This window comes from Drosophila obscura, unplaced genomic scaffold, assembly GCF_018151105.1.
Source record: "Drosophila obscura isolate BZ-5 IFL unplaced genomic scaffold, ASM1815110v1 contig_179, whole genome shotgun sequence".
NCBI lineage: Eukaryota > Metazoa > Arthropoda > Insecta > Diptera > Drosophilidae > Drosophila > Drosophila obscura.
Genome location: NW_024542766.1, coordinates 2,017,432 through 2,043,730, shown reverse-complemented (window position 1 = coordinate 2,043,730; position 26,299 = coordinate 2,017,432). Strand labels below are relative to the sequence as shown.

Sequence of the window (26,299 nt, the reverse complement as noted above, 5' to 3'; positions counted from 1 at the left end):
AATTTGTCAGATTTCTAGCAGTCGCCCACAGAGTAACGCGTGAGGGAGGGGCGTGGGGAACTGCAGACTGGGCTCTGCGACTTGTTCGATAAATCAAATCCGCTGCACGTTACATTTGAGGCTCATAAAAATGCAAATTGTATGCATAAAGTATAATTTTTATAACTTAATTAACTTGAGCTTTGAGCTTGGCTGAGGGGACACAGGGGGAAAAAGGGGAGGGGGGAAGGCAGCATGCTGCGTTTGTTGCTTTTTTTCTCATTAGGCTGGCGCCACGTTTCAAATTGATTTTTGGCCCGAACAGACGAAACATTTACATGACAAAGCTGCCAAGAGTAAGCAGAGGGAGGAGGTAGAGACTCGGGTCCGATTTGTCTCTTATCATATGACCAGAGACGGAGCGACCACTGCAGAGGTAGCGCTCCTCCACAATCTCGGGTTAACTCATTTCTGGGAAGAGCCCCCAGATAAGGGGCCAAATGGGAGAGTGGCTGCACACGACACAAGCCGCCAGCCCATGCAGACCATAAAATAATCTCCTTCTAATTTGGGTGTAGTTTACACGTGCCACGACACACCACTGCACCACTGACTCCAATCCAAACCAATCCAATCCAGAGACACTCTCTCGACACACTCTCTGACACTGATGAGGCTCATCAAGATGTTGATGAGTCGAGTCGAGTGCTGGCCTGGCTCTTGGCTTTATCGCTTCATCTCGGAATGTCGCATGATATGCATTTCCACATTGAGAGAGAAAGAGGGAGAGGTAGAGGCTGGTGCTGCGACTGCCACAGTGGCGGAATCTGTAAGTTTACATATTTAATTGGGTTTTATATACACACACAGAAGAAGGCTTCGTGTTGATCATCAGGCTGAGGAATGTTCAAATGAAATTTCAACAGCTGAAAAACTAATCTTTTCATTTAATTTTCTCATTTCTTTCTAGTGCTCAAAATGTGTTGCCCACCAAAAAAGAAGAAAGTGTTGTAGGAGCAGCTTTAAGTAATTATATATTATATATTATTATATATCATCTGGTTTTATATCTGGTGAGTACTCTTCAATATTTATTTGTGATTTATAATCTAAAAAGGAATATTACTCAAGTAGAAATTTATCAATGCTGCTCTCCCTTTGCCAAGATGCTCAAGAACTTTCAGCTCACATCACAGCCTTTAACTAGCACCCCCATCTAGTCCTTAATCTAGTCCCCCATCTAGTCCCCCATCTAGTGCCCCAATTATCCTTTAAGCCAGCCACTAATCTGGCATTAATTAGATGCCTCTCCACCGCCCTCCCCTGTGCCCCCACCTCTTCGATTTGTCATTTTTATGTCTTCAGACATTTATTTATTTACTTATACATATTCATGTGTGTAATTTGCTACATTCCTGCAACCTCTTCTCTGTTTTTCTACTGTCTGACACTTGACCCTATCAGAAAATAACCAGTTGTACATACATACATATGTACATATGTATGTCTGCATACTTGTGTGAGAGACTGTCGTCTGTTGATGGGGTGCATATTGGTGACTGTCTCGAAATCGAATCGAATCGAAATCTGGCGCCGTTTACATTGCTCGCGGCCAAACAAAAAAGAAACATCAGCCAAATGTACAATCAAGAAATGGGAATGGGGAGTGGGAATGGCACTGGGAATGTGTCTACTATACAAAAGTCAATAAACTTGGATATGATAGGTATTCCGTACGTAGACGTACGTGTAGAGGCCTGCAACCACAGGGGAGGGGGCAGCGTATCGCCTGAGAGGGATAAACAATGGGAGTTTCCTTACAGGTAGGCTAGCCATGGCATCAACAGATGGACTATTCTATTACAATCCACAAAAAGAGAGAGTGTTTATTGTATATAAATTCGTATCAAATGGGCATATCGTACGGAATGCTGTTAGGTATACAGAAGTTCAGGGATTTGCCAGGTTTATGTCTCCACTTACGGACTGTACTTTAAACAAGGTTTTAGCGTGGAATATAGATATATTGATAATACATAAATACAGCACTGCATTGAGAAGAATCTTTTCTGTATAACTAATTTCCAATTTAAAGTTATCTTTTAAGTTTTCCCTCATCATCTACTTCACACTCGCTCCTCGCAATCCTCGCAACCCTCGTTCCCTACCCCAACCCCTTTTGGGTGTCCTGCTTGAACCCTTTGGAAGCCAACCCACCACTCTGCCAGCTACTCCCGGCTGACTCATACGGACAGCTGGCAACCGAAACCTCCTGCCTTCAGCCTCCTATCTCCTGCCTGCTCGGGCTCTGCCCGCTGGTGACTTACTGTCAACTGGCGCTCGGAGCGAACCCGTTGCCCATAAATTATATAAGCACACACGGCGCCTGGACCGAGCCAATGTAAACGCGGGGGAGCTGTGGAGGAGCTGGAACCCTTTGGTCCCTTCCTCACTGTCGCCAGCTCCGATGCCAAGTGATTTTTTCTTAACGCGCTCTCAGCGGGCGCCCATTGTCCCGGCAGTTAAACAAGACGCTTTTCAGCTCGTAAAACAGGCCACAATCGGGGCAGAGAAGGGACTTGCTCTTACTTAATCTCTTCAATAATAAAGTTATTGATTTGTGTTTAAGTGGCGTGGGTGAGACCCCAAAAAAGGTTGCCCAAAAGAAAGACTTTCCAGGGGGGGCGGGGGAACCTCCACTCTGCTGGCATTTATCAGTTGATCAGTTTATCATTTATCAGTTGATTTGTTTTATTAAATGCTGAGCTGTTTAAGGCCTTAAGCCGACGCCTGTCAATTGCGACATGAGCAAGTCACGTACGCTCGTACGTACCCAATCCACAGCCCCAGTACCCGTTTCAAGACCCACTTCCACATCTGATCTCGGTACTGTGGGCGTGGGCCATGGTCCGTGGTCCGTGGGTCCGTGGTCCGTGGACGGGCGGCGCATTTAAGTAGCTTAAACAGACGCGGTGGTCCCGTGCATAACTTTGTCTAATGACTCGGAAATCCGTCACTAATAATAAAAGCCCAGGCCTATAAAAGGCAGCGAGCATTCGAGACGTCCGCCTTGGACATTTTGCTGATGCATTTCTGCATTTAGCTCGAATGGAGCCCCCGACCTCCTGAAGCTGCTGTCGGGTATGGGGCACGTGTGTGCTGCCTCAATAATCCTATTACCCAGCAGACGACGCTTGGAGGGGTTTTATGAATGAAATGAAATTAAATGCATGTTGAAATTAAATTAAGAAAAAAAATCACAGCCAAGGGGAAAGTACAAACTTTGACCTTATGGCATGCCACAAATATTTGCGAAAATAAATCGAAATCAATTCTCAACAGCTCAAGGAGACTTTTGTAAATATTTTTACAAGTGTAAAGAAAGTCCAAAGGCTCTGAAATTCGCTGGCAACTTTAGATTTCTCTTTGGACTACACAAATTTGAGTAATTATTTGCACAAGTCTCATTAAAATTAAATAGCCGCAAGGCAGAATAGTTGCCCGGTGCCCATTAGTCGCAGTTATTCAATAATCATTTACATAACTGTGAAATTTAAGTCGCACACAATCCCAATTTAGTCCACAAGGACCCACAAATGCCCAAACCATAACGATTTCCCGGCTACCAACGCCAATCAACCCGAGGCCATCAAATCCAATCTGTCTCATTAAAGGAGGAAGAAGTCGCAGCAAACAATTTAAAGCTATACTCTAGTTTGGGGCTTAAACTTAAAGGATATGCGGATATGCGGATGGCATTAGAAGGAACACGCCCCTGAGGGTGCTACAGAGCCACCCCCAAACCCCAACAACCCACAACCCCCAACCCCCAAAAACCACCCCCCCGAAAATGTTTTGAGTGCTTTTATGCCCACGCATGCGTCTGTCATGGGGGAGGATTGTGCTACTGCTACCCGGACAGGACTCCAATTCAAAATGGCTGCACAAATATTTGGCAAGGGAGTGGTGCACGGAGGGTGCCAACTGCTGTTGCTCTGCTGCTCCGTTGCTGCATTGGCTGTGCTGTGTTGTTCCTGTGCTGTTAAGCCTAACTGTTACTGTCGCAATTCATTGAATTTGCAGGGCTAATTAAACACGTTAACAACTGTCGCGATGCGGTGAGCCGTGCAGGGATAACTTGCTCCAAAGATCGTTGTCGTCGACCAGACGCCAGCCAGTCCCCAAGAAATCCACAAAAAAAAAAACTTCCAAAAAGAGGACACCAAATTTCCTTTGTGTCTCCTAGTCTGGACTGTGATTTAATTTTTGGTTTTTGTTTTTTTTTTTTGCTAAAGACCAGCGGCTGTGGCCTGTCCATGGTATCAGAGACTGGCCGGACTAATGCGAGTCGACATTTTGCCTGGCGCCCAATCAAGTGTTTCCAAATTGGGTTAGCCCCGGAGTCCAGGGGCTTCGCGGAAGGGTAGGGTCCCGTCCCCAACAGCCAAGAGCCAAGAGCCAAGAGTCGGTGGCCTTCCAGGAAGCCCTAGCACTAGTCCCGCAGCCAGGGCTGGGCTGCCAACTCCGCGCATTGCCTGATTCCTGAACTCCTCTCGCCAAATGTTCCGTTACGCTTGGAGTGCTGCCAGCTGGAGTGAAAGTCCTGATGCGCCGCCCTCTGAGCGAAACGACGACGAAAACTCACTCAAAACGGTGTGTGCCGTGCCAGTGCCAGTGCCAGTAGTGGCTCTGCCCTAAGGTTAGAGCGAGACAGAACAGACACGTCTCAGCCGAAGGGCAAACGGCACGCGAAGCGAGACGGCAACAGGGCACGGCACAGCAACGCGATCTCGAGTTCGGTTCGTTGCGGAGCAAGGGAGAGCGAGCGAGAGCGAGAGGCCAGAGCGAACGACAGCGACGACGTCGACAGCTTTGTGGGCATCCGAGCATCGCGATGAGCACCAAGCACCGAGCACCGAGCACCGAGCAGGCAGCTTTAAGTCATATTTCGGGCGAGAGCCACAGTGGACCACAGCGACATTCGACATCGGTACGACGCAAAAAGCTTCCGACCCGTCGGCTCAAAGAAACCGCAAACACCAACAGAAACAGTAACAGAACCAGCACCAGAACCAGCACCAGCACCAGACGTGGAGCTTCAGCGTCAGAGAGCAAAACGAAAACAAAAATACATTCATTCATTCACATCGTAAAGAATTAATTTGGCACAAATTAATTTGCGTAACGGAACTGCTCGATTAACACAATTTAATGTTGATTATTCATCGCTCAGTCGAGTGTCGTGCGCCGCCGTGCAATAAAACCGAATAAATACATATATGCGACACTTCAATCAAACGTATCTTTATTTATGTATAATTGATCCGATCCGTATCGTATCTGTGTGTGTGCATCGTTTGGGCAAAAGTCTCCAGCATGGCAAGGAAACTTTTAATTTGTGAATTGTAACATTTCCAATGTGCAGCTTTCGACAGTGTCACAGCAGCAATTACAACACCTGGAATATGTTGTATAATGTACCCTGTCAGAACTTCTCAACGCTGGATTACTACAAAGTGAGTGCAGGATGTATTTATTTAACTAAGAATATTAATCAAATTTACTCGGGGAAGGAAGAGAAATATTCACTTAATGTCACCTGAGAGACAGGCTCTATCTATAAGCTCTCTGGCGTAATCTTTTCATAGACCACACACAGACACACAGCCATTGCATAACCAACAAATTTTGAGCTAAAGCAGAAGCCAAACATAAAACCAAAGCAACTTCTTCTTTAGGCTCTGCAAACCTGACTCTGAGCACTCCAGAAGATCATATTTTCCGCATCAATTATTCATAATTACAAAACTCTAATGCTGCTGAAAGATGCCTCCGCGCTGGCTGAAAGATTGCTTGCAGATAGGCTGCACTGTACAGTGAACTGTAAGAAATCAAAGATGCTACTGCGCATTTGGCCATTTGTGATCCTTTAAATGCTGCGAGCAAGCAGCAGCAGACAATGCAGCACAGTAGTCACAGAAGTAGGAAATTTTCAGCTTAAGTGCGCACAAAAGGCACACAGCACACACAGACGTATCCTGTCGATCGAGTGGCAATCATCTGACCAGAAATAAAACCACAAAAGGGATCTGCAGCCCAAGAAGGCAGTAGGTCAAGGGCTGCAGAGATTGCAGATCTTTGGATCGGAATTCTGAACGTATCCATGAATCCCCTTCGTCTGTCGTCTGTTGTCTGTTGTCTGTCAGTGCTGTTTCCTTTGATTGACAGTTGTGTCTGTGTGCAAGTCCTGTAGAGTTCTGGCTGTCTATTGATTGCCAGGGTTGCCAAGGCAGCTCCAGCTCCAGCTCCAGCTCTCTCTCATCCTTTTGGCATCCGCGTAACTTGAGCAAAGTTTTGGAGCAAAGCAATTTGCGAGAGGTTGTTGGCGTTGCCAGGGCAAACAAAAGTTTTTCCTCATCCAACAAAATGGCTTCCGTCGATGTGGAAGGCACTAAGCCAAAGGAACACAAACACACACCAAACAACAAAAAAAAGCGTCACTTGCCGCCATTTTTGTTTATCTATTTGACAGAAAACAGAGAGACAACACAAAAATCTCATAAATGCAAATGCAAAAAAAAAAAAAATAAGGACGAAAGGACAGCAGCAGCAGCAGCAGCAGCAGTAGAGACAGAGACAGCGCCAGAGTGTTGTTGGTTGAGGCCATTAGCAAATAATTTCAGCGAAAAATGTTATTCGGCATTGTTCCACTCACACAGAGAGAGACAGACAGACAGAGAGAGAGACAGAGAAAGGTAGAGCATGCCAGAAAGAGAGGGGCAGACGTGAAATGCCGTGAGGATAATTTCATTGAAATTTGAGTAGTCGAAAAGGAGCAGCAAAATGTACAAAAGGACATACAAACGCCGTACCGTGCCATGCCATGCCATGCCGTGCAGATGCCTTGCGCTTTTCGGTGCTGCTGCTGCCGCTGCCGCTGCTGCTGCTCTTCCATTATAACAACAAACAATGCAGGATGGATCAGGGGAAAGGCTACCTCAACCAGGGAGCATAAACATTTCAGCTGGGGGTCCCCCCCAGTCTATAAGGGCGTGGGCCCGCAGGACTTTCGCCTCTGCGGGTTTTTTCCAGATGAAATAAGGATTTTAATTCGTTTGCCGCTGCGGTGCGCTGCTCATTTTGTGGGCTCGCTCTCCATTACAGCCACGCCCAAAAAATTAAATTTAAATGTTGTCCTGCTATAGCGGGGGGGTGGGGGTGGGAAGTACCTTTTTGGGGATGTGCTGCAACCAGGCTGCCGGCTCCAGCTCATTATACGGGTCTGTCCAGCGACGGGGACATTTTTACAGCATAATCTGTGAATCTGTGAATCGGTTTATCCCCTGGACAGGACATCTTTCTGCTGCTGCTGCTATTAATCCGCTTTGTCCGCTGTGTACGCTCTCCCTCCCCGGCTTAAGTGGCAAATGTTTGTCTGGGGCGTGGCACAGGAAGTGCACAATCTCCTCTTCTGTATCTCCAGCTACCTGTTACGACTGAGCAGCAGCAGCAGCAGCTCCCTGAGATCTCTGAGATCTGAGCCTGAGATCGTAGTACATATTGTCCAATTCGCTCCGGCAAATGAACTTGTTTGTTTGTTTGTTTATACGAAAGTTTCGCCAAGCTGTGATCTGGCAGCAAATCTGCGCAATATTTCGGTAGCCATGGTCAATGCTCTGCCGGACAAGATCAATAAACAAATCTCAGAGATGGAGCAGAGCTCCACACTGGCACGAGTTTTGTATTGAATTATGATGATTATGCTCGTTGTCAACGTGATTTCAGGGTCCTTGTCCTTGCATCTGGTCTCTGTTTATTTGTGCACAGAGCAGATGAGCTGAAGAATTCCACTGAATAATCAATTTGTTACGAGTTACCTAACTCTGGGCTTATCTGTATTATTCTTTGTTTATTTGGATCTGTTCCTCAAGAATTCCACTGACTGGTCAGAGTGGAGCTCCCCCTTTTGGTTAACCTTTGCATGTCTACACGCTTATCGCCTACTTTTCGCCTGACATAATTCGTGATTCCTTGGGAAAACCACAAAATGTGTGCCGTGCCGGCATAAATTTGCATGAATAATATTTACTTGAATTACATTCAGGAACAAGACACGAACTACGAGCTACAAGCCACGAGCAGGTTTATCCCTTGGGCCCACTCTCAGAGAAAGAGAGTGATGAGAGAGCCCTTTGTTGAGGCCCATAATCCGCTCAACTGGCGACGCTGCTTAGTCCTTTTTATCCTGTTTTATGTCGCCTGTCAGCAGCAGCAAAGAAAGATGCCCAGCAAAAATTAGAGCAGCCTGATGAGAGTTGCTTGATGCTTGATGCTTGATGGTTGATGGTTGTCCTTTCCTTTCCTTTGCCTTCCGCTGGATTCAAATCCTCTAATGCCCACTAATGATTGCAAATATTTGTACCTCAAGAGAGGGATTTCGCTTTGTGTCTGCCCCCGGATCCCCGGATCACAGGTCTCTTGCTCTCATGACTCATTGTTCGTCTCGTGGCTTGTTTTGGTTCGGTTTGGTTTAGTTTTTGGTCTAAATTTGAATGGTAGCTGTCCAGAAATAAACCACAAATGACAAAAAGGTCTGTACGCAATCAATTGTCACTTTCGACAGCATATTTTGAGCTGCCGTTCGTCTATAGATAGCCCAGCACTTTCCTATATATAGTACAGAACTCTTTACGGGGCGCATTTCGATGAATAATTATTCCGAACAGTTTGGCAGATCAACGGCAGTGTGTCAGGGAGTGATCTAACGCAATGAAATGTGTATTAATACTGCGACTAGCATCAACTTTTGGAGAATATTCCTGCAATAAGTAGAGCTATCAGAGTGCCTGAATTATTTTTGTTAAATATGCCAAATCTCTCCTTGATTTATTCGCTATAACAATTGCAATTAATGGCTCCGCCATAAATCCTAGCATACTTTTGAGCAACAGCAGAAACTGCTGCCCCAACTGCTTTGCTTTGCCGTTCTTTCAGCAATACCATCTATAGAGGAGCAAAAGCACACCTCCATAGCCGACACGGAGACGCATCTGTCACATCAAAAAGCATCACAGAATCTTACAACGCTCCGGTAATTGGTGGGCAGATGTGCTTGCTTGCGTTGCTTACACAAATTCCTGTTAAAATTGTGGAAAAAATAGATGCGAGAGTATAAATGGGAGCCAAACAAATGAGCAAAAGTGCGACGAAATGAACTTGTCATAATTATTTGACAGCTGGGGTAAAAGTGATGCTGCTGCCGACGCTGCTGCCGTTGCTGTTCGGCGGCACTTTAAGCAACAAATTGATGTAAAACATTTTGTAGGCAAAGGGCTATATGTGTGCTGCTATATACACGATGGAAGGGGGAAAGGGGAAAGGCGATATCCGATTCGGTTCACTTTGAATCTCCTTTACAGTGTCACTGCCAGAGGGTTGAGCGGGGTCAAGTGGTCGCAGCCTGTGAAAACAAGACTCCATTTTGCGGTTGCGCCTCATTTCCGGTTCAATCAAGTGGCAGACAGCTTGGAGCATGATAAGATTCCGGCTGGGGTCTCCTCAGCTCCTCTCTCCCGGGCTTCACTTGGGTGTGGCTGTTGTCAGTCAAAGGCGCAGACAGGCAGCTGCCCTTTCCACACACCCAACCCCCAACCCCCAACCCCAACCCAGTCCCTTCTCCCCCTACCCTACCCCCCTACCAATTAAGCGGTTTTTTCTGAGACAAATTTGTGCGACCTTTGACTCGACGGGTTGAATGGGAGACAGGATGGAAGACAATCCTAGGACCTGGACCGACTATGGGGGAAGGGGAAGCCATTGCTCGTTAGCAATCGTGACAGTTTTTGTTTTTTTTTTTTCTCTCTTTTTCTTGAATTTTTTTTTCATAATTTTTACCACGAAATGCATGGCGGCCTGTTCGGGGCCTGACCCTCCGGTCCCGAGCAATTTTCCAGGCCCTCTAAGCAGCACAACAAAAAAAAAAAAAAATATCAGATTTCCTCGTTGCACATTTTCCTTCCATTTCCCGGGGCTTGGGAAAAAGTGCAGCAGTGGCAGTGGCAGTGCCAGAAGCAGACTTTGGACAATTGGCAGCCAAAATGCCAACAAACAAATCATTCACATTTTGCCCATTGATTGGCGAGGCGGTAAAACGAAATTCGATATGCCGATATTCGGGATGGGATGGGATGGGATGGGATCTCTCGTCTACAGGAGAGAGTGCTGAGAGCTCTCACCGGCAGTTGTTTGGTGTAGTGGAGTGAGGAGAGTTTAGCCTCCGATTTCGAATTCGATAAAGATGTCCGATTCCGGTTCAAGTCCAGGCAGCACCTGTTCGCAGAGCCCGTAGCTCGGTCGGCATGGAAAGTTCTCCCATCAAAAGTTGGTTCTGTAACTCAGCTTTTCCTTTGCACTGCACTTCTAAAGGAGGGTTTTTCGTCTTGCTATGAAATTTTTCTAGCAATTAAATTTAACGGAAATAATCAACTTTTTTTTATAGATTTTTTATTGTTTTTTTTTTCTTGTTTTTTTTTTTCTATTATTTATTTTTTTTTTGCACAATTGTGGAACTGAAGCAGCACAAAAGTTAAATGTGGCCAAGGTCTGCTGAATGAAACCGATCCGTTGCAACTTTAGGGCTGCCACATACGATGAAATTGATAATCGTTCCGGGCGGACGGGGGGTGGGGTGCGAGAGGCACAAGTATTCGGTTGCCGGTTGCCAGTTGCCCGTCGAAGTGTTGCACACAGTTGGCACAGTTTGCGGTTCCGAAGGGAATCTCTGTGGCTCTCTTGTTGCTGTCTTTAATGGCAGTGAAGTGATTTCTGGCAAAGTTGGGCAATCATTTGGTTGGCTATTCAGCAGGTTCTTTCGTTTGCATTGATTTAAATTGGCAAATACTTGAATTTAATTTTGCAGAGCAGCTTTAAAGAATTATTCACCCTTCTAACATTGTAATGTTAAGCAAACCCAGCCCATCCCTGTGACTTTATTAGCACACAAAGAACTCTTCCTGCCAGATGATTATGCCCAGTAGGGAGGGTTGGACTGCCACTAGAAGGGTTAAGACACACCTGAAGGACAACGCAAGGAGCTGCCTGAAGGGTTGCAATCAACGATTTTAATTAACACACAAAGGCAGCGAAATTTTCTGACATTTTCTGTAATAATTTGCCAACGATTTTTCCAACCAAAAAATCGTGGAAAATTGAAGAAAAAGTTTTGCAATCGTTGAACCCGAACCCGAACCCGTGACATCTTGGGAATGAGGTCAACATTGTTGTTTAATTAGAAGACAATAGCTGTCAATAGGATGGGTGGGCCCCTAGATCCAGATACGGATACGCTGCCCTGAAGGAAGTTGGCAAAAGTCAAAGGTTGTGGGCTAATTGGCAGGGCAGGGCCAGGGCGGAAGGAAACGCGGGACGTGATGGCGGGGTGGCCAGCTGTGAAAAAATCTTATCCACACTCAATCTTAATGACTACTTAAACAACGACAAAGCCCGGGTGGTACGGTACGGTACGGTACGGTACGGGGGACACTCCCTGCCCCATATTGCTGCAACCCCCGTATCGCGGGGATCGGGACTCAAGTGCGGCACTTGAGGCAGCTGCTTGGCACTTGGGATGACTTTAATTTAAGCCCTGGGGTGCCATATACACAAAAACCTCAACATTAATAAGTGTTAATAATTGTGTATGTTTTTTTTTTTTCCCAAACTGGATTGACACGCCTCTCCCCCCACCACCAACTGTCGGGCGGAGTAAACCACCCAAACAGCGGCTCTCTACTATAATTTCACATCATCACTTTCGGAAAAGCGAATGTGAGAGAGTGGGGGAGTGGGAAATGGGTGGGTGGGCAGTAAGGGTGATAAGAGAGGATGGAGAACTCAGCGGGCTGAAACCAAGTTAGAAAGTCCATCCAGAGGAGCGTATCATGGTTAGGGCGCGAGTACGGGTACGGGTACGGGTACGAGCATAGGTGTAGGATTACCATCATCCATAACATTCGCAGCATACGCAGCAGCAGCAACAGCAACAGCAGCAACAGCATCCCTGGGGGTCTCCGATGATTTGTTGTTGCTGCGGGGGCAAGTTTACAAATTCAATTTGTCAGCGATGCCTCATCGTTGCCGTTGCCGTTACCGTGAGGATAGCGATTGGGATGAGAGCTCACAATTTCATAGGCTTGGCAACGCTTAACTAAATAAAAATACAGGGAACCAACGCAATATGGTTAAGGGTCGTGGCCAGCGGAGTCGACAAAGGGATACTCTCTAAAGCGGAACTTCCATGCCTTCGTAGGGCAGTGATTGTTGCTAGAGCCATGAAAGAGTCTCAGTCTGAGAACCAATGAGTGAATAATCTCAGACTTGCCAAAGAATCTTAATACTTCTGCTTGGTTCTGCCCAATTCTAACATCTTCCACTCTTTTATAGCCTGCGCAGAGCAACTTCATTGCACCCTCCATGGACTGGCTGTTCGCGCTGGTCCAACACACCCTCCCAGCCGCTTGGCTTGCAGGGTATTGGGGCTTATCCATAGCATATGTTCGCGTTGCATAGTTGAGGGCGCACTTGGTTAGGGCTCAGCGAGGCGTGAGTATTTAATTTTGTTGTTGGTTGTTTCGCGTTTTGACACGCGCTAGACGAGAGCGCATAATTAAATTAATTAGAGAGTCGCTCCCACAGGTAAACCGTGCTGTGCTGTGCTGTACACCTACACCCGTGCACGTGCCACACCCTCCCGCACCACACAGCAATCACCACTCTCCTGCACTCTCCTCTGTCCCACAATCCACTCTATCCTCTGCCCATACCCCACTCCAAAGTCCAGGCGCAGAGTTTTGATGCTCATTCCCAGTGACAGGCGACACACTTCTCTCTGTGGGTGGGCCAGCAGGTTGTTGGGTGGGCACCAAAGGGGATGGTGGAGCGAGGGGTTTGGTTGCCAAGAGAACGCCACATTGCAGTCGTACTCGCATCTGGGCTCTGGGCTCTGGGCTCTGGGGCTCTGGGGTTCTGGCTTTTAATGAAATTCCTGACCAATGTTTGTTTTACTTGGGTCACCATGGCGATTCTCTCTACCGAATCTCTCCCTCTGCCGCCCCTTGGCATGACCTGCATGTGTAACACTCCCGGATCGGCCCGGCACGTGCCCGGAGCACAAACACAGGTTCCGCATAATTTTTTCTCTAGAATGAAAGCATAAACGAACCATTTCTGGCTCTACCCTGGTGGCCATAATCATCATCATCATCATAATCAGCTTCAATCAGCTACTCATGATCGGGATTGGGGGCAAGTGAATCGTAGAATGCAATTCCTGACTCGGTTTATTTTCGTTCTTTATCGAGGAATCAAGACCCAGCAAAACGCCCACATAAAATGCACTCCACAGAGCACAGAGCACAGTCCACACTTCACACTCCACAGTCCACAGTTCAAGTCTTTGTTTTCATTCTTGCCCCCTTGGGGGGGGAGTTTTGATTCATAAAACCAAAGTTTATGTTCATCTTTTTTATGGAACCAGCACAGCACAGTAGTAGCTAGCTGTCGGGGCCCCCACACTTTAATGATCGACCGACCACATAAAATATTTGTCTCAAAATCTAAAACCAAAAAAAAGTCTAAAATATATTTCCCAGCTGGAATGAACAATATCTGAATGATTTACGATCGTATTTGCCTGCGGCGCTTGAACAGCTGATCGTCTGAGATTTCATCGGAGAAATGAGTTTGTTTTAATACAAATATTTACACAAGTGGAAAATGTGTTGTGTGGCTCCAAAGGGAAACACAATATACCTGCAAAAGCTAGCTTGGGGTTTTCGCAAGTTTCTGGGGAATTGATTGTGTATGGAAAGCGGATCAAGGGGAAGTAATGCATACTCGTGCATGACTCTGTTGATTCGGCTACACAATCTTTTATTCTTTTCATTGAAGAGCATAAGAATTCCCTGACAAAACGAAGAAACCCCAAGCCAAAGAATCAGCATAAATGGTCTATGCCATGCGGAGTAGGAGTACGAGTTGGAATAATGAAATAATGGAATAATAATTCTTTGCTTCGTGCCAACATGCAAATGAAGTATTTATGTATTTTTGTCTGTGGCTGTCAAAATTTGACCCACTTCCTAGGCGTGTATGCCCATTCGAATGACGCATTTCCCTGATGACTTTTGAACTGTGCAAAAATAACAGTACAAAAAATAAATAAAAGCAGAGAGATTCGTAGGCAGAGAGAACCCAACAAAATGACACGAAACAAGCCATTCAATGTTTTAGAGTCTGAAGTCCTTATCTAGATGTGCAACAGGAACAGGCAGAGTCAGAGCCAGAGGAGAACAGATAAACAGCCACATCCATGGGGCCCAGATCAAGTTGTAAGAATGCGAACATGGCAACAAATGTGCTCGACTCAGGTGTTAAAACTTTGGCATTAAAATGGCGCCCGCAAGCAGGCCTTGCCGATCCGATCCGATCCGATCCTCTGCATCGCCTCAAAGGCTGTGTAAAATTAATACAACACTCGGGGAGGTCCAGCCCGATCAAAACCGAACGTAAATCTTAAACACTTTCGGGCCCAGCCTCTGCCATCCCCCCACCGCACCCGGCCGAACTCTGAGCCACCATTGTGTGGCAGTCGCACGATCAGCACGTTCAACAAAAGGGGCAGGCAGCAGGGAGCAGGGTGCTGTATGAAGGAGAACAGGATGGACGATCGGCAACCGGTCCACGACAAATGTGCAACTCTCAGCATCAGCAACATGCCAGAAGTCCAGACCAGACCAGACCGGACCAGGGCAGGGCAGGGCAGGGCAGGCCCCACCAAGAAATATCTGCAAATGCAGCAAATTGTGCGCAGATTTGTTTACAGAAGATGCTCAAAGTGGGGCGGGGGAATCTTCAGTGGGGAGATGCGAGTTTGTACTCTGGCTCTCTGGAGCAGGGGCAGGGACAGGGGGCACTGCTGCTGCCCACTGCTGCTGATCATCGTAGATATAATTGACGACATGTTGTCTCACGATCGTGCTAAAGCGATTAAGGCAAATTTAATGCCCAAGTGAGCGAACCATTTACCCCCAGAGGTCATCGGGCTGGGTGCTCCGCCATTTGAAACTCTTTAAGCTGTGCCCAAAACAAACGGATACTCTTCCACCTGACAATCGATAGATAATTAAGATTGCCCTTCGATTCGAATTACTTTCGCTAGGCTTTTGTTTTGTTTTCACTTTTCCAGAAACAGAAACAGAAACAGAACTCTGCCTCCAGGGAGTTGTTGTGGGAGTGAGTAAGCTTTGTGGGCAGAATTCCGCTGCATATGAGTCGAATTCTGTTTATGCAACTGCAATTGCTTCTGTGTTTACGTGAAACCTCATCTGCAGACGCCCCAAGCGAACCTCAGACGACTGGCGACTGGCGACGGACGGGCTCCTTCCCCGTCAATGTTTGTTTAGACGATTGAGCAAAAAAATTAAGTGTTAAATCAATAAAAATCGTTTACAAGTTGTTTGCAGCAACTGGCGACGGGCATTTGTATATATAAATAAATCAATAAATGTGCAATTGTGTGCGATTGTTTATGAGATAGCACCAGGAGCCTTTTTCTTGATTAGTAATTTAATATTCAGGTTTAAAGTTCGCTTTCTAAAGTGTAGGCAGTAACACAACGCTCTTTGGACTAATTCGCAGCTAAATGAAAACTTCAGAGGGAAATCCCATCAAAATTAAAGCATTTCCCGGCGATGATTTAAAACCATTAATGTCGCTCCACCTCCATCTTGTTTATTGTTCCCAATTACCAGCGAAAGTGATTCACGAATGGCGGTGGGGGGGGCCTGTGATTTTTGATTAGATGCCAATTTGTTTTGTGGCTCTCGCGGGTCAGACATCAGACATGCCACCCGACAGCAGACCCGATGAGATATCGCGTATCGGCGGATACACTATAGCCAGCACGCTTCGTCTCGCCTTACATGCCCCTACATGAATGTATTTAATACTATTCGGGGTATTCGGGGAGCTCCTTTTCTAATACGTTACGTTACACAAAAATCAACAAATGAATGGAAAAAAAAAGAGCAGAAACCGCCCAAAAACCAATAACTTTTTGGAGCGTCTTGAATTACCCGAGATTTTTGGTTTTGGTTGTTTGGTTGTTTGGTGTTTTATGATTGCCATAAAATGGCTGTCGGTTCCCATTGAAAATGCGCGTATTCGAAATACTCATCTGATTAGTTTATTAATTTGTATAATGCCCACCAGAGCATCGGATCAACAGAGGCCCTCGAATTGTTAATTAATTTATGCGCATTGGAACAAGATTTCGGATTTACGAATTTCGAATTTCGAATGGCGTTGGCCAGCGGCAAATCCCCATTGACAATGGGCATTCGCCCGCATCTCGCCAACGGAGAAAATCTCTTCAAACTCCAAGAAGCGAACGAAACAAACCATAAAAAAAATTTGAAAACAAAACTTTACGCATGGAAAAGTGGTTGTTGGTTTTTGTTGGTTGTACCGGACCGACCACCCCTGTTCCATCATGGGGGGGCGGAGTCTAGCCATGCGGCGTGTGTGTGCGCGGAAAAGAGTCGGCCATATGGCTCGCCGACTGCTCGCACGAACTCGTTCCGAGTGCCCGCCGCCATCCAATGCTGAGATTTTCACTCAAACATCGCCGGCACTCAATTGAGTGCGTTGTTGAGTGTTGAGTGCTGTGAGTGCTGAGTGGCTGAGTGTTTCCCCGGGGCTGGGCTGCGCTCTGGCCTGGTGCTGTTTCATCCACATTTCACATTCATTCGATTCGAGCCATTCAAAGCGTACGCTACGGGAACCGGTCGAGTCGGTCGTCGAGTCTCTAGAACCCGCAAAATCTCATAGATATATGTATATATTATTTCTCGTGTGCACTTCTGCTTATTCCTCGCATGTGATGTGTGTTTTGTGCCGCATGCTAAACCCACTGTAAAGGCATTTAATTTCAAAACATCTTTATCATCGGAATCCTCCAATCATTCGTTCGTTCGTTTGTTTGTGTTTTGTGTTTTGTGTTTTTGGTTCCCAGTGAAAGTTCTTCAGAATGGTCACCCTCATGCCCTACAACTATGCAGCCCCGCGCTGCGGATTAATTGACAAAATGATCGAGCCAAAGGTAATCAAATAATCATACAATGTCGCTGAGATCTATTCGCAAGAGAAGCTCTACAAGTGATGTGGAAAACCGCTTTCAGTCTGTGTCTGTGCCGTCGGTTAATGTTTGTTTCATTGCTATTCCTATAGCTATTGCCATTGCTATGGTTATTGTTATTATTGGCCATTGGCAGCTTCCTTGGTGGTGCGATTGTGGGGCTTCTCCCAGCAATGCTTAGACACGAAGAAACCAACTTTAGTTTGGAGCTGTGGGATTACTGGCTATGGTTATGGATCTTAGAGCTGAGACCTGAGAGCGGAGAGCTTGCAAAGTTTGTTTATTGGGGGGTTTTGGTGATCATGGAAAACTTTAAACATAAATCAAAGCAAGCTTAAGCTGAACAATATCCGAGTTCAGTTACCTAAATGGGTATTAAGATTATGTACATTGTGCACCTGACCACAATTGGCCAACACAGAACATCATAATCGGCTTAAATTGGGAGGGCTGAAAGGCTGTAAAAAGTCAACTGGGGGGATCTTGGATGAAACTGCCTCTGCTGCAGCAGGCCAACTTGCCGATGGTGCTACAACATTTGAAGATCTAATATCATCATTTAATTCTCCATTTTCGACATTTCTTATAGGCATTTTCTTGCACATTCCACATTGGAATATTCCCATTGAAAACTCTTTGCCGAATCAGCATCTCAATAGGATTCAATGGAATCCACATGCCATACCAGACATATGTACATAAGTACTACGAGTAGTCGTATCCGCAAAAGCTTTTATGGCTGCCTCAACCTAGGTCTAAGACAAAGTAAAATCTTTGAGGAAACATCACGAACGTGGAACTTGCATGGGGGCTATAGGATTGGTGGCAGGGGGTGGGGGTTCCACTGAAAGTACAGCTGGATGATGTTTAAGGAGAAATATTAATAGAGCATAAATTACAGCACTTGCACAGGTCTCTGCCATTGCTCTGCCATCCACTTGCACTCTCCATTCTCCGCTCTCTCTCTCGCGCTCTCGCTGGCTGCGACTGGGTTTATGAGAATTTAAAGAGCAGAGCCTGGCCCACAAAAGCCGAACGGACGCTGGGCCACAGCTCGAGCAGCGACATTAATCACATTTTAATTAAGTTTAAGCCGTAATCGTAAAAATTAACACGCCATAATTCAACTGCGACAATACGCCGCGCTGCATGTAATTTATGACAAAGAGAATAACTCTGTCCAAGAGCATGGCTTAGGTGAGGGCAGAGAGCAGGGAGGGCAGGGGGGGACTTTGGAGAGTCAAAATATTGATTATGGCCCCAGCGATTGACACTTGGCGATTGTTGATTATACGATGATGCGATGATTGTGGCCCCGAACGTAATTAACGTGCCAAAGTGTTAAAGGATGGTCCGGTCAGGTCAGTCGGTGGGGGGAAGGGGTATTAGGGCCCGACGAAGAAACAAATTTTGATGCTTATCAAGCTGAGGATGGGGGTATCCCCGAATCGAAGTCGAAGTTGGAGTTGAAGTCAGGGACAGGGACAGGGACAGAGGCAGGGGCAGGCTTAGGGCCAGGTTAATAAAAAATTTGTCGCCGTCTTCTTGTCGTCTTTTGTTCTGTGTCTCTGTGTCTCTGGGCTCTGTGTCTACTCCTCCTCCTCCCTGTCTCCCTGTCTCCCTGTCCCTGTCTCCCTGTCCGTTCGTCTGTGTGTGTTTTAATCTTCTTCTAAAGCAGCAGAAGAGACAAAGAGATTACGATCACTGGAATTTCGTTAAAGATGCCTCGAAAACAGGTCTACAGCGAGCTCGAGCTCTCTCTCTCTCTCTCTCTCTCACTCACTGTCTGTCTGTCTGTGTGTTTGTCTCTCTTGCTCGCTCGCTCTGCAGTTCTCTGCAGCTTTGACCAGCCCCCTGCCTGGCACTCGCGCACCCCCAGTGCCGCTCTCTGCTCTTGTCCGTTGTCTGTGTTAATGTTTACGTTGTCAGCTTGTGCCATAAATTAGTTTAGTAAAAGGTTGCATTTGGATCTTTACTTCATCTCCTGCAAGCACCCCCACACCCCACACCCCTCAGTCCACCCCTTTCCCTACCACCTTCGAATTCGGATTCGTATTCGTATACGGGATGCTCGTGCAACACGCAATGCTCAATGCTCTCGCGGCCGATGCTCACCGGTCGGGTCGGTTCGGGTCGGGTCTGCCCCTCCAGGCGATTCGCGCTGAAACGCTACCGTTCGTGGAGCGTTCGTCGCGCATGCGCGTGTTGCCCGACGACAAATTTGCACACCCCCATCCCCCCAATACGGATCCCCCACCAAACGGATCGCCAGATGATGGACAGTGCGTGCGTGTGGTCATCGGGCGGGAGATCTGCAGCTCGCTACGGAGAAGCTGTCAACCAAAAAGCAGCTCAACTTTTTTTTTCTTTTTTTTTTTTTTTTATCTTGGAGTGCTGCTGCTGCTGCCACACTCAGAGGGTGGGCAGGACACATTCCAGCACCTGGATGTGGGCTCTGGCTTCCGTTCGATTTGCATAAATTTGTTTGCCGTTTGCCGTTGGCCGTTGGACTTCCCTTCGCTGCATTTGGCATTTGTCAAACTTACTTAGCCGATTAATGCTTAATGCTTACCGCTTTTAGGGATGGAGTGTCCATCGTTTTGGGGCTGCAGCTGGAAGAGCTCTATCCAGCAGTATAAAATAAATAATAATTATTCCCTTAATTATTTCCAGCTAATGTTTATTTTCTATGCAGGCTGCTCTATTTCCTGAATTAATTCCAGCTTAAAGATTCCGCTGCATTCTGTCATTATCCTCTCTGCCTACCAAAAAACACTTCATTCTCCTATCATTGCGCAGCTCTTATCAACTAAAGCTCCTTCTCCACGTTGGCCAGTGACATTTCCTTATCGAAAGCTTCTGCCCCCCCCCCCGTACTATCTGTCGCACCACCTGCTGCTGCACCTTCCCCTCATGCTGTGTGTCCCCTAAATGGCGCCGCACATCCGACAAACTCTGGGTAGTAAATTTTGAATCGAATAAAACTTTTTCCCACGCAGGCTGCGTTCGAAATTCGCTGCGGCAGCAAGTAGCTGATGGAAAATTATGTAAAATTCGCCGTTTTTTTTTTGTTGGGCAAGACAGTAGTCAGTCCATAACCCAAATAAAGTTTCATTTGTGGGAAGTGCAGGTGTCAGCGATTGCGAGGGGAGACAGCAGACCGATCAGTGTCTGAGGTGCTGAGTTGTTTATAAACAAATTCTTCCGCTTTATATAATTTCTCGTGCGGCATACAAGTATATTAAATTTATTCTGCATTGTATTTGGTGTTGTGTTTTTTCTTTACTAATTTTTGTGTATTTTCTTCCATCTGATTTGCAGGTTAAACGTCCCAAGACAGAGCACACGGATACACATGAACGCAATCGGTATGTACTCCCTCATGCCACATCCCACATGCCACATGCCACATCCCACAAGTATTTCCTATCCGTATCCCATTCGAGGACCTCCACAAAAAAGGTTCACAGCTGTAAGCGTAGACAATTTGTAACAGAACAGAACAGAACAGAAAAGAACACAACAGAAAGGAAAGTAAAGGAAATCCCTCACACTTGGTGAGGGTCAGGGACGAGGATTGGAACGGGGATTGGTACCAAACCATCTTCAATTGGTTTCAATTGAAACGAAGCGAGAGGCATGGCCTGGGGCAGGGTCAGGGGCAGGGGCATACACTCTCACAAGTATTTTGCATGTGGCCCTCACAACCTGACACATGCCTGCCTCGTTTTGAACGATTCAAAGAATTCGGTGCACGCTTCAGATGTGACACAGAAGAGAGCCAGAGCCAGAACCAGAACCAGAGCCAGAAGCAGAGCCAGAACCACCAGAGACAGAGCCAGACACAAAGAAGATGAGCGGAAAAGTGTCAGAGCACTTAACACTTGCCAAGGGCCATGCTGAGAGCAGAGGCCCAACTACTTAAAGGGGGCTTCAGGGCGGCAACAGTTGCGGCTTAGTCCTAAAGACCTCATCTTCCTCTCCCCCCCTCTCTACCACTCTTTAATAATGTTCGTTATAATTTGTATAAATCTCCCATTGGCTACGCACAGCATTCAGAGGGCGAAAATCCACTCAAAATGTTGGATCACTCAAAACACCCAAAAAAAAAAAAAAAAAACCATCGCCAGCCCCCATTCAGCGCACGCGTCGTTTTTCACAGCGAAAATATGCTCTTCCTCCCCCAGCTGGCTCCCCTTTGTGTACGTCTTGTGTGCTCGCAAGATAAATGTCTCCCTGCCCCGCCCCGCCCGGCCAAAAGAAAATCATCTCGAGGTGTCAGATTCCACTGGAAATTGGGCACTTAATTTACCTTCCTATTAAAATTATGAAAAATTGTTACAAACTTTTCGAAACCAAAAAGGGGAGAACGAACTCAAGGGGTAAAGCATAGAAGAAACAGCGGGGAAAGAATGGGAGATGTTATAAATCTATAAGAAGGGGGTTCCTCCAAATCATCTCATTATTATTATTATATAAAGTTTGCCCTGAAGATTGGGAGGGATTTAATATTTTTAACTGAAATAGAAGAAGAAGTTTTGATTGGAAGAAATTGGCTTTAATCAAATATATCCGCAATGGAATAGGCAAGTTTGTGGATCGTATTTATATATATGTTTTCCATGCTAAATGAAGAGATTGAGAGATCATTAATCGCTCACACAGAACTGCGATGGGGAGTCACAATTCCAATGACAAGAAGAGGTCACACACACATTCCCCCCACATCTCTGGGCTGCCCAGCTGATTGTTGTATAACGGTGCACGGTGTTCTGTGCGGCATGCGGGTGCGGGTGGGTGGGGGGATGGCAACTCCATTTAATTGCTGACGAAAAGGATTGTATTACCAGAAGAAATACTCCCCCATTTTGTCTATTTCCCATTTCTCGGTGTAACATTATTTCTGTGTCTGAGCATTTTTCATTGTTTTGTTTTTTTTTCGGGTGATTTATGCTGCAGTTTGGGTTTTTTATTTAATTTTTATTGGGGGCTGCCTTAAGGATTTTTCAATTAGTGCACTTCTCATTTGAGCGGCAATTGTTTCTACTTAAATAATAATAATAAGAATAATAATATCGACGAGGGCACACAATAATACACAGAGCAAACAACAACAGCAACAAGAACACAAATCGTAAAATATACAAAAAAAAATATTTGTCGCCGGTCGCTCGTTTTGGGCATTTCGACATTTGCTGCACACATGTCCTACCCGTGACCAGGGGGGCGGGGGGCACACAGTTGAACGGGACTTGTCCGGGTATTGTCCGCACATGCCAGGGGCGAGGGGCAAGGCATGAACGAGCCTCTCAAGTGCCCCGAAAAGGCAGCCCGAAAACGATTTCCTTTTCTCATACAAATCCAAGTAAATAACGCAGAACGCAGCAAAGGCCAGCGAGCGAGCGAGAGAGAGAGAGAGAGAGATCGTAGAAAAATATTTATAACACTTGACAAGATTTTAAAGAGCCCTTTAGTCTGGAACTGGGACTGGAACTGGGCTCTGGGCTCTGGGACTGGGCTCTGGGACACACTTGACTTCGGTTATGGGGCAGGCAGACCAGACCAGAGACCAGACCAGACCCATGGGCAAACAACGAACATCGAACAACGTGCCGTTAATTTTATGGTTGTTTAAAGATTATTGGAAAACATTTTATGAGTTTCCTTAACGAGCCAAAGGTTCACTCGTCCTCACCCGCTCTCTCTCTCACTCACTCTCTTTCTTAAATGTGAATCTGATGGATTCTACTGGGATTTGGAGTGTCTGGGTTAGTGTTCCATGTTTTGAGAGGTTTTGAGAGTCATTGCAGGAACTCCCCCAGCCCCTTGTTTTCACGGCTTTATATCTGGGAATATCTGGCACTTATTTTGTACTCTTGATGCCCATCTATGTCTATGGCTTTCCTTACTAATTATTCGATTATCTTTTACAGCCTCTGCAATCTCTCACAGCAGCAGCAGCAACAACAGCAACAGCAGAACCAGCCACACACCCAACAGCAACAGCAGCAACAGCAGCAGCAGCAGCAACAGCAGCAGCAGCAGCAGCAACAGAGCCAACAGCAGCAGCAGCAGACACATCCCGGCACCGTGTTGGCCAGCAATGGACCAAGTAGCGCCGGGGCCAGCATGGGCGTCGGTGTGGGCGTTGGTGTCGGCGTTGGGGTGGGCGTGGGCGTGGTAGGACAGTGCAGTCCTTTGGGACTGCCGCCACAGAGCCAGCCGCTGCAGCCGACAATCAGCTCCCTGGCCTCGCTGAGCGGCCACTATGCGGCCAGTAATCCGCATGTGAACGGCAACCCCAATGCCAATGCGAATCCGAGCAGCTGCAGCCTGGCGGCCGCCTCCAGCTTCGCTCAGTCGGCCAGCAGCAGCTTCTCCACATATCAGCAGGCCAGCGGCGGCGGGGCGGTCGAGGATGGCGTCAGCGGGGGCTCTGTGATGGCGCACTGGACGCACGATGGCAGTGGCTCGGGAGCGGCCGTCAAGTCGGAGTCGCGCAGTCCCGGCCAAGTGCATGCGGCGCTGGACAACGGCGTGGTGACGTCAGTCAGCAGCGGGCCCAATCTCTACGGCTGCACTGCCTCCAATCCGCTGGACAGCAGCACGGCGGCGGCCGTCAACTCGTCGGCCGTGGCCGCCGCCGCTGCGGCCGTGTACGACGGAAAGCACGACTACTACTACTACAACAGCATGCAGCAGTACACGCCGCCGCCGTTCTACTCCGGCTACGGAGCGCCCTATGCGGCCGCCACGGCTGCGCGGCAGGCCAAGATGGAGCCGGGGGCAGCGGCGGCGGCGGCTGCCTATCTGACGCCCACCTATGCCAGCGGGGGCAACAACAACTCGCAGCTGTACAGCAATCCGTACGCGGGCTACAACAACTTCGCGCAGCAGGACTACGGCGGCTACTACAACGAGCAGTACGGCAACTACTACAATCCGGCCAACTACTCGCCGTACGCGGTCAGCTCGCCGAGCTCGAGCGCCAGCCACGGGCACGGCTTCCATGTGGCCGCCTCCTCCAACCTCTCCGAGAGCCCCACGGACACGCACTCGACGACGCCCGTGCACCACGCCACCCACTCGCCGCACTCCCCGCTGCCGATCTCACCCAACGCCGCCTCGGGCCTGGCCACCAGCGGCGGTACGGCCGGCTCTGCTGCCGCTGTTGCAGCTGCCGCGGCCGCCCTCAATTCCAGCGGCGGCAGCAGCGTGGGCACGGCGGGCTCCTCGAGTGCATCGGCCACCAAGACAACGCCCACCGGCAAGACGGGACGCGCGCGCGGCCGGCGGCACCAGCAGCCGAGCCCCACACGCAGCACAGCCTCGGATACGGGCAACAGCGAGGCGGTGAAGCCGCCGGAGCGGGTGTTCGTGTGGGACCTGGACGAGACCCTGATCATCTTCCACACGCTGCTGTCGGGCAGCTACGCGAATCGCTATACCAAAGACCACAGCACCCTGATGACCATCGCCTTCCGCATGGAGGAGATGGTCTTCAACATGGCCGATACGCACTTCTTCTTCAACGAGATCGAGGAGTGCGACCAGGTGCACATCGACGACGTCAGCTCCGACGACAACGGCCAGGACCTGAGCGCCTACAACTTTGCCACCGACGGCTTCCACACGGGCACACCGCCCGGCGCGCCACCCAATCTCTGCCTGCCCACGGGAGTGCGCGGCGGCGTCGACTGGATGCGCAAGCTCGCGTTTCGCTATCGCAAGATCAAGGACATCTACAACAGCTACAGGGGAAAGTAAGTACACAATAAATTTGGATTTCAATTTAAAGCGCTTGTCCACTAACGCAACATCCTTTCGTCCCTTCCATTGCAGTGTCGGCACGCTGCTGGGACCCGGCAAGCGCGAGGCCTGGCTGCAGATACGCTCAGAGATCGAGGTGGCTACGGACAACTGGGCCACGCTGGCGCTCAAGTGCCTCAGCATGATTTCGCAGCGCGAGAACTGCGTCAATGTGCTGGTCACCTCCACGCAGCTGGCCCCGGCGCTGGCCAAGGTGCTGCTCTTCGGCCTGGGCAGCATCTTCAACATCGAGAACATCTACAGTGCGCACAAAATCGGTGAGTGGACTCAGTGGAGACAATTCATTCCCAATCGGTGCTGGGTGCTAACATTCTCTCTTTATGTGCTGTAGGCCAGGAAACCTGCTATGAGCGGATCGTGACACGCTTCGGCCGCAAGAGCACCTACGTGGTGATTGGCGATGGCGCCGAAGAGGAGTCCGCCGCCAAGGCCATGAACTTCCCCTTCTGGCGCATCTCGGCCCACAGCGACATACGCGCCCTCTACACTGCCCTCGACATGGGCTTCTTATGAAAGGCCAAACTATGAATCGGAAGTGGAAGTGGAAGCGGAAACTGTAGCGAATCTGTATGCATCCATCCCGTATGGAAGTTGGCCGCTCGAAGCAGTTTTGAGTACAAACAGCAAAATGTTTTTATTAATTTATTTAATGTGTGTCTGTGTGTGTGTGTGTGTGTGTGCATGTGGGTGTGTGAGATATGAAAACTGTTAACGGTTAACTGTAAACCAGCGCAAAATAATTTAATTATTTTGTTTAAACAATTTATATTTTAACGCCAAGACTTTATTGTATTATATAGTTTTAAAGAACAACAAAAACCTAATCCAACTATCGCAACAGCAACAGCAAACAGTTCTCGCCAGCAGCCGCACGAAATTGCATTGTTGTTGTTTCAATTGTATAATTAAATTAATGAATTAACGATATACGTATTTAGCACCTTAGAGTAGCAATCAATGATACCAGACCGAAGCGGATCGAAGCGCGAATCGAGGGAGGGAGGGAGGAGCAGAAGTTGTGCAGCAGAGTGGAAAGCCTCGCAGATCGATCGGAGCAAACACAACAAAAATTAGTTTAAAGTCCTTAGTTTAAAGCGCCTTCAGAGGCAGAGTAAACATAATTATAAATAATTCGAAAAACTGTAGTATTCAAATTTTAAATAACTATTATATAGCTGCATATATTAAACTATATTTAAAATATAAAAAAAACATTAATAAAAGAGCAAAACCAACTACTACAAGCGTCCTGTTCTACGCAGATATGTATATTGCCTATAAATAGAAAATGGAGGA

The 26,299-nt window shown here is 47.5% G+C and overlaps 1 protein-coding gene across 2 annotated transcripts; it reads left to right on the top strand.

Annotated features, from left to right (window-relative positions):
- The first annotated feature begins 5,050 nt into the window (after positions 1–5,050).
- On the top strand, positions 5,051–26,196 carry LOC111080154 (developmental protein eyes absent). Of its 2 annotated transcripts, none has more exons than XM_022375612.2 (5): positions 5,051–5,495; positions 20,495–20,541; positions 23,107–24,936; positions 25,016–25,260; positions 25,335–26,196. In XM_022375612.2, exons 1-5 carry the CDS (start codon positions 5,397–5,399, stop codon positions 25,514–25,516), a joined length of 2,403 nt encoding a protein of 800 aa, XP_022231304.2. In that variant the 5' UTR covers positions 5,051–5,396; the 3' UTR covers positions 25,517–26,196. The 2 variants fall into 2 exon arrangements, with proteins under 2 accessions (XP_022231304.2, XP_022231305.2); XM_022375613.2 differs by lacking the exon at positions 5,051–5,495 and adding an exon at positions 16,799–17,137.
- Positions 26,197–26,299: the final 103 nt, after the last annotated feature.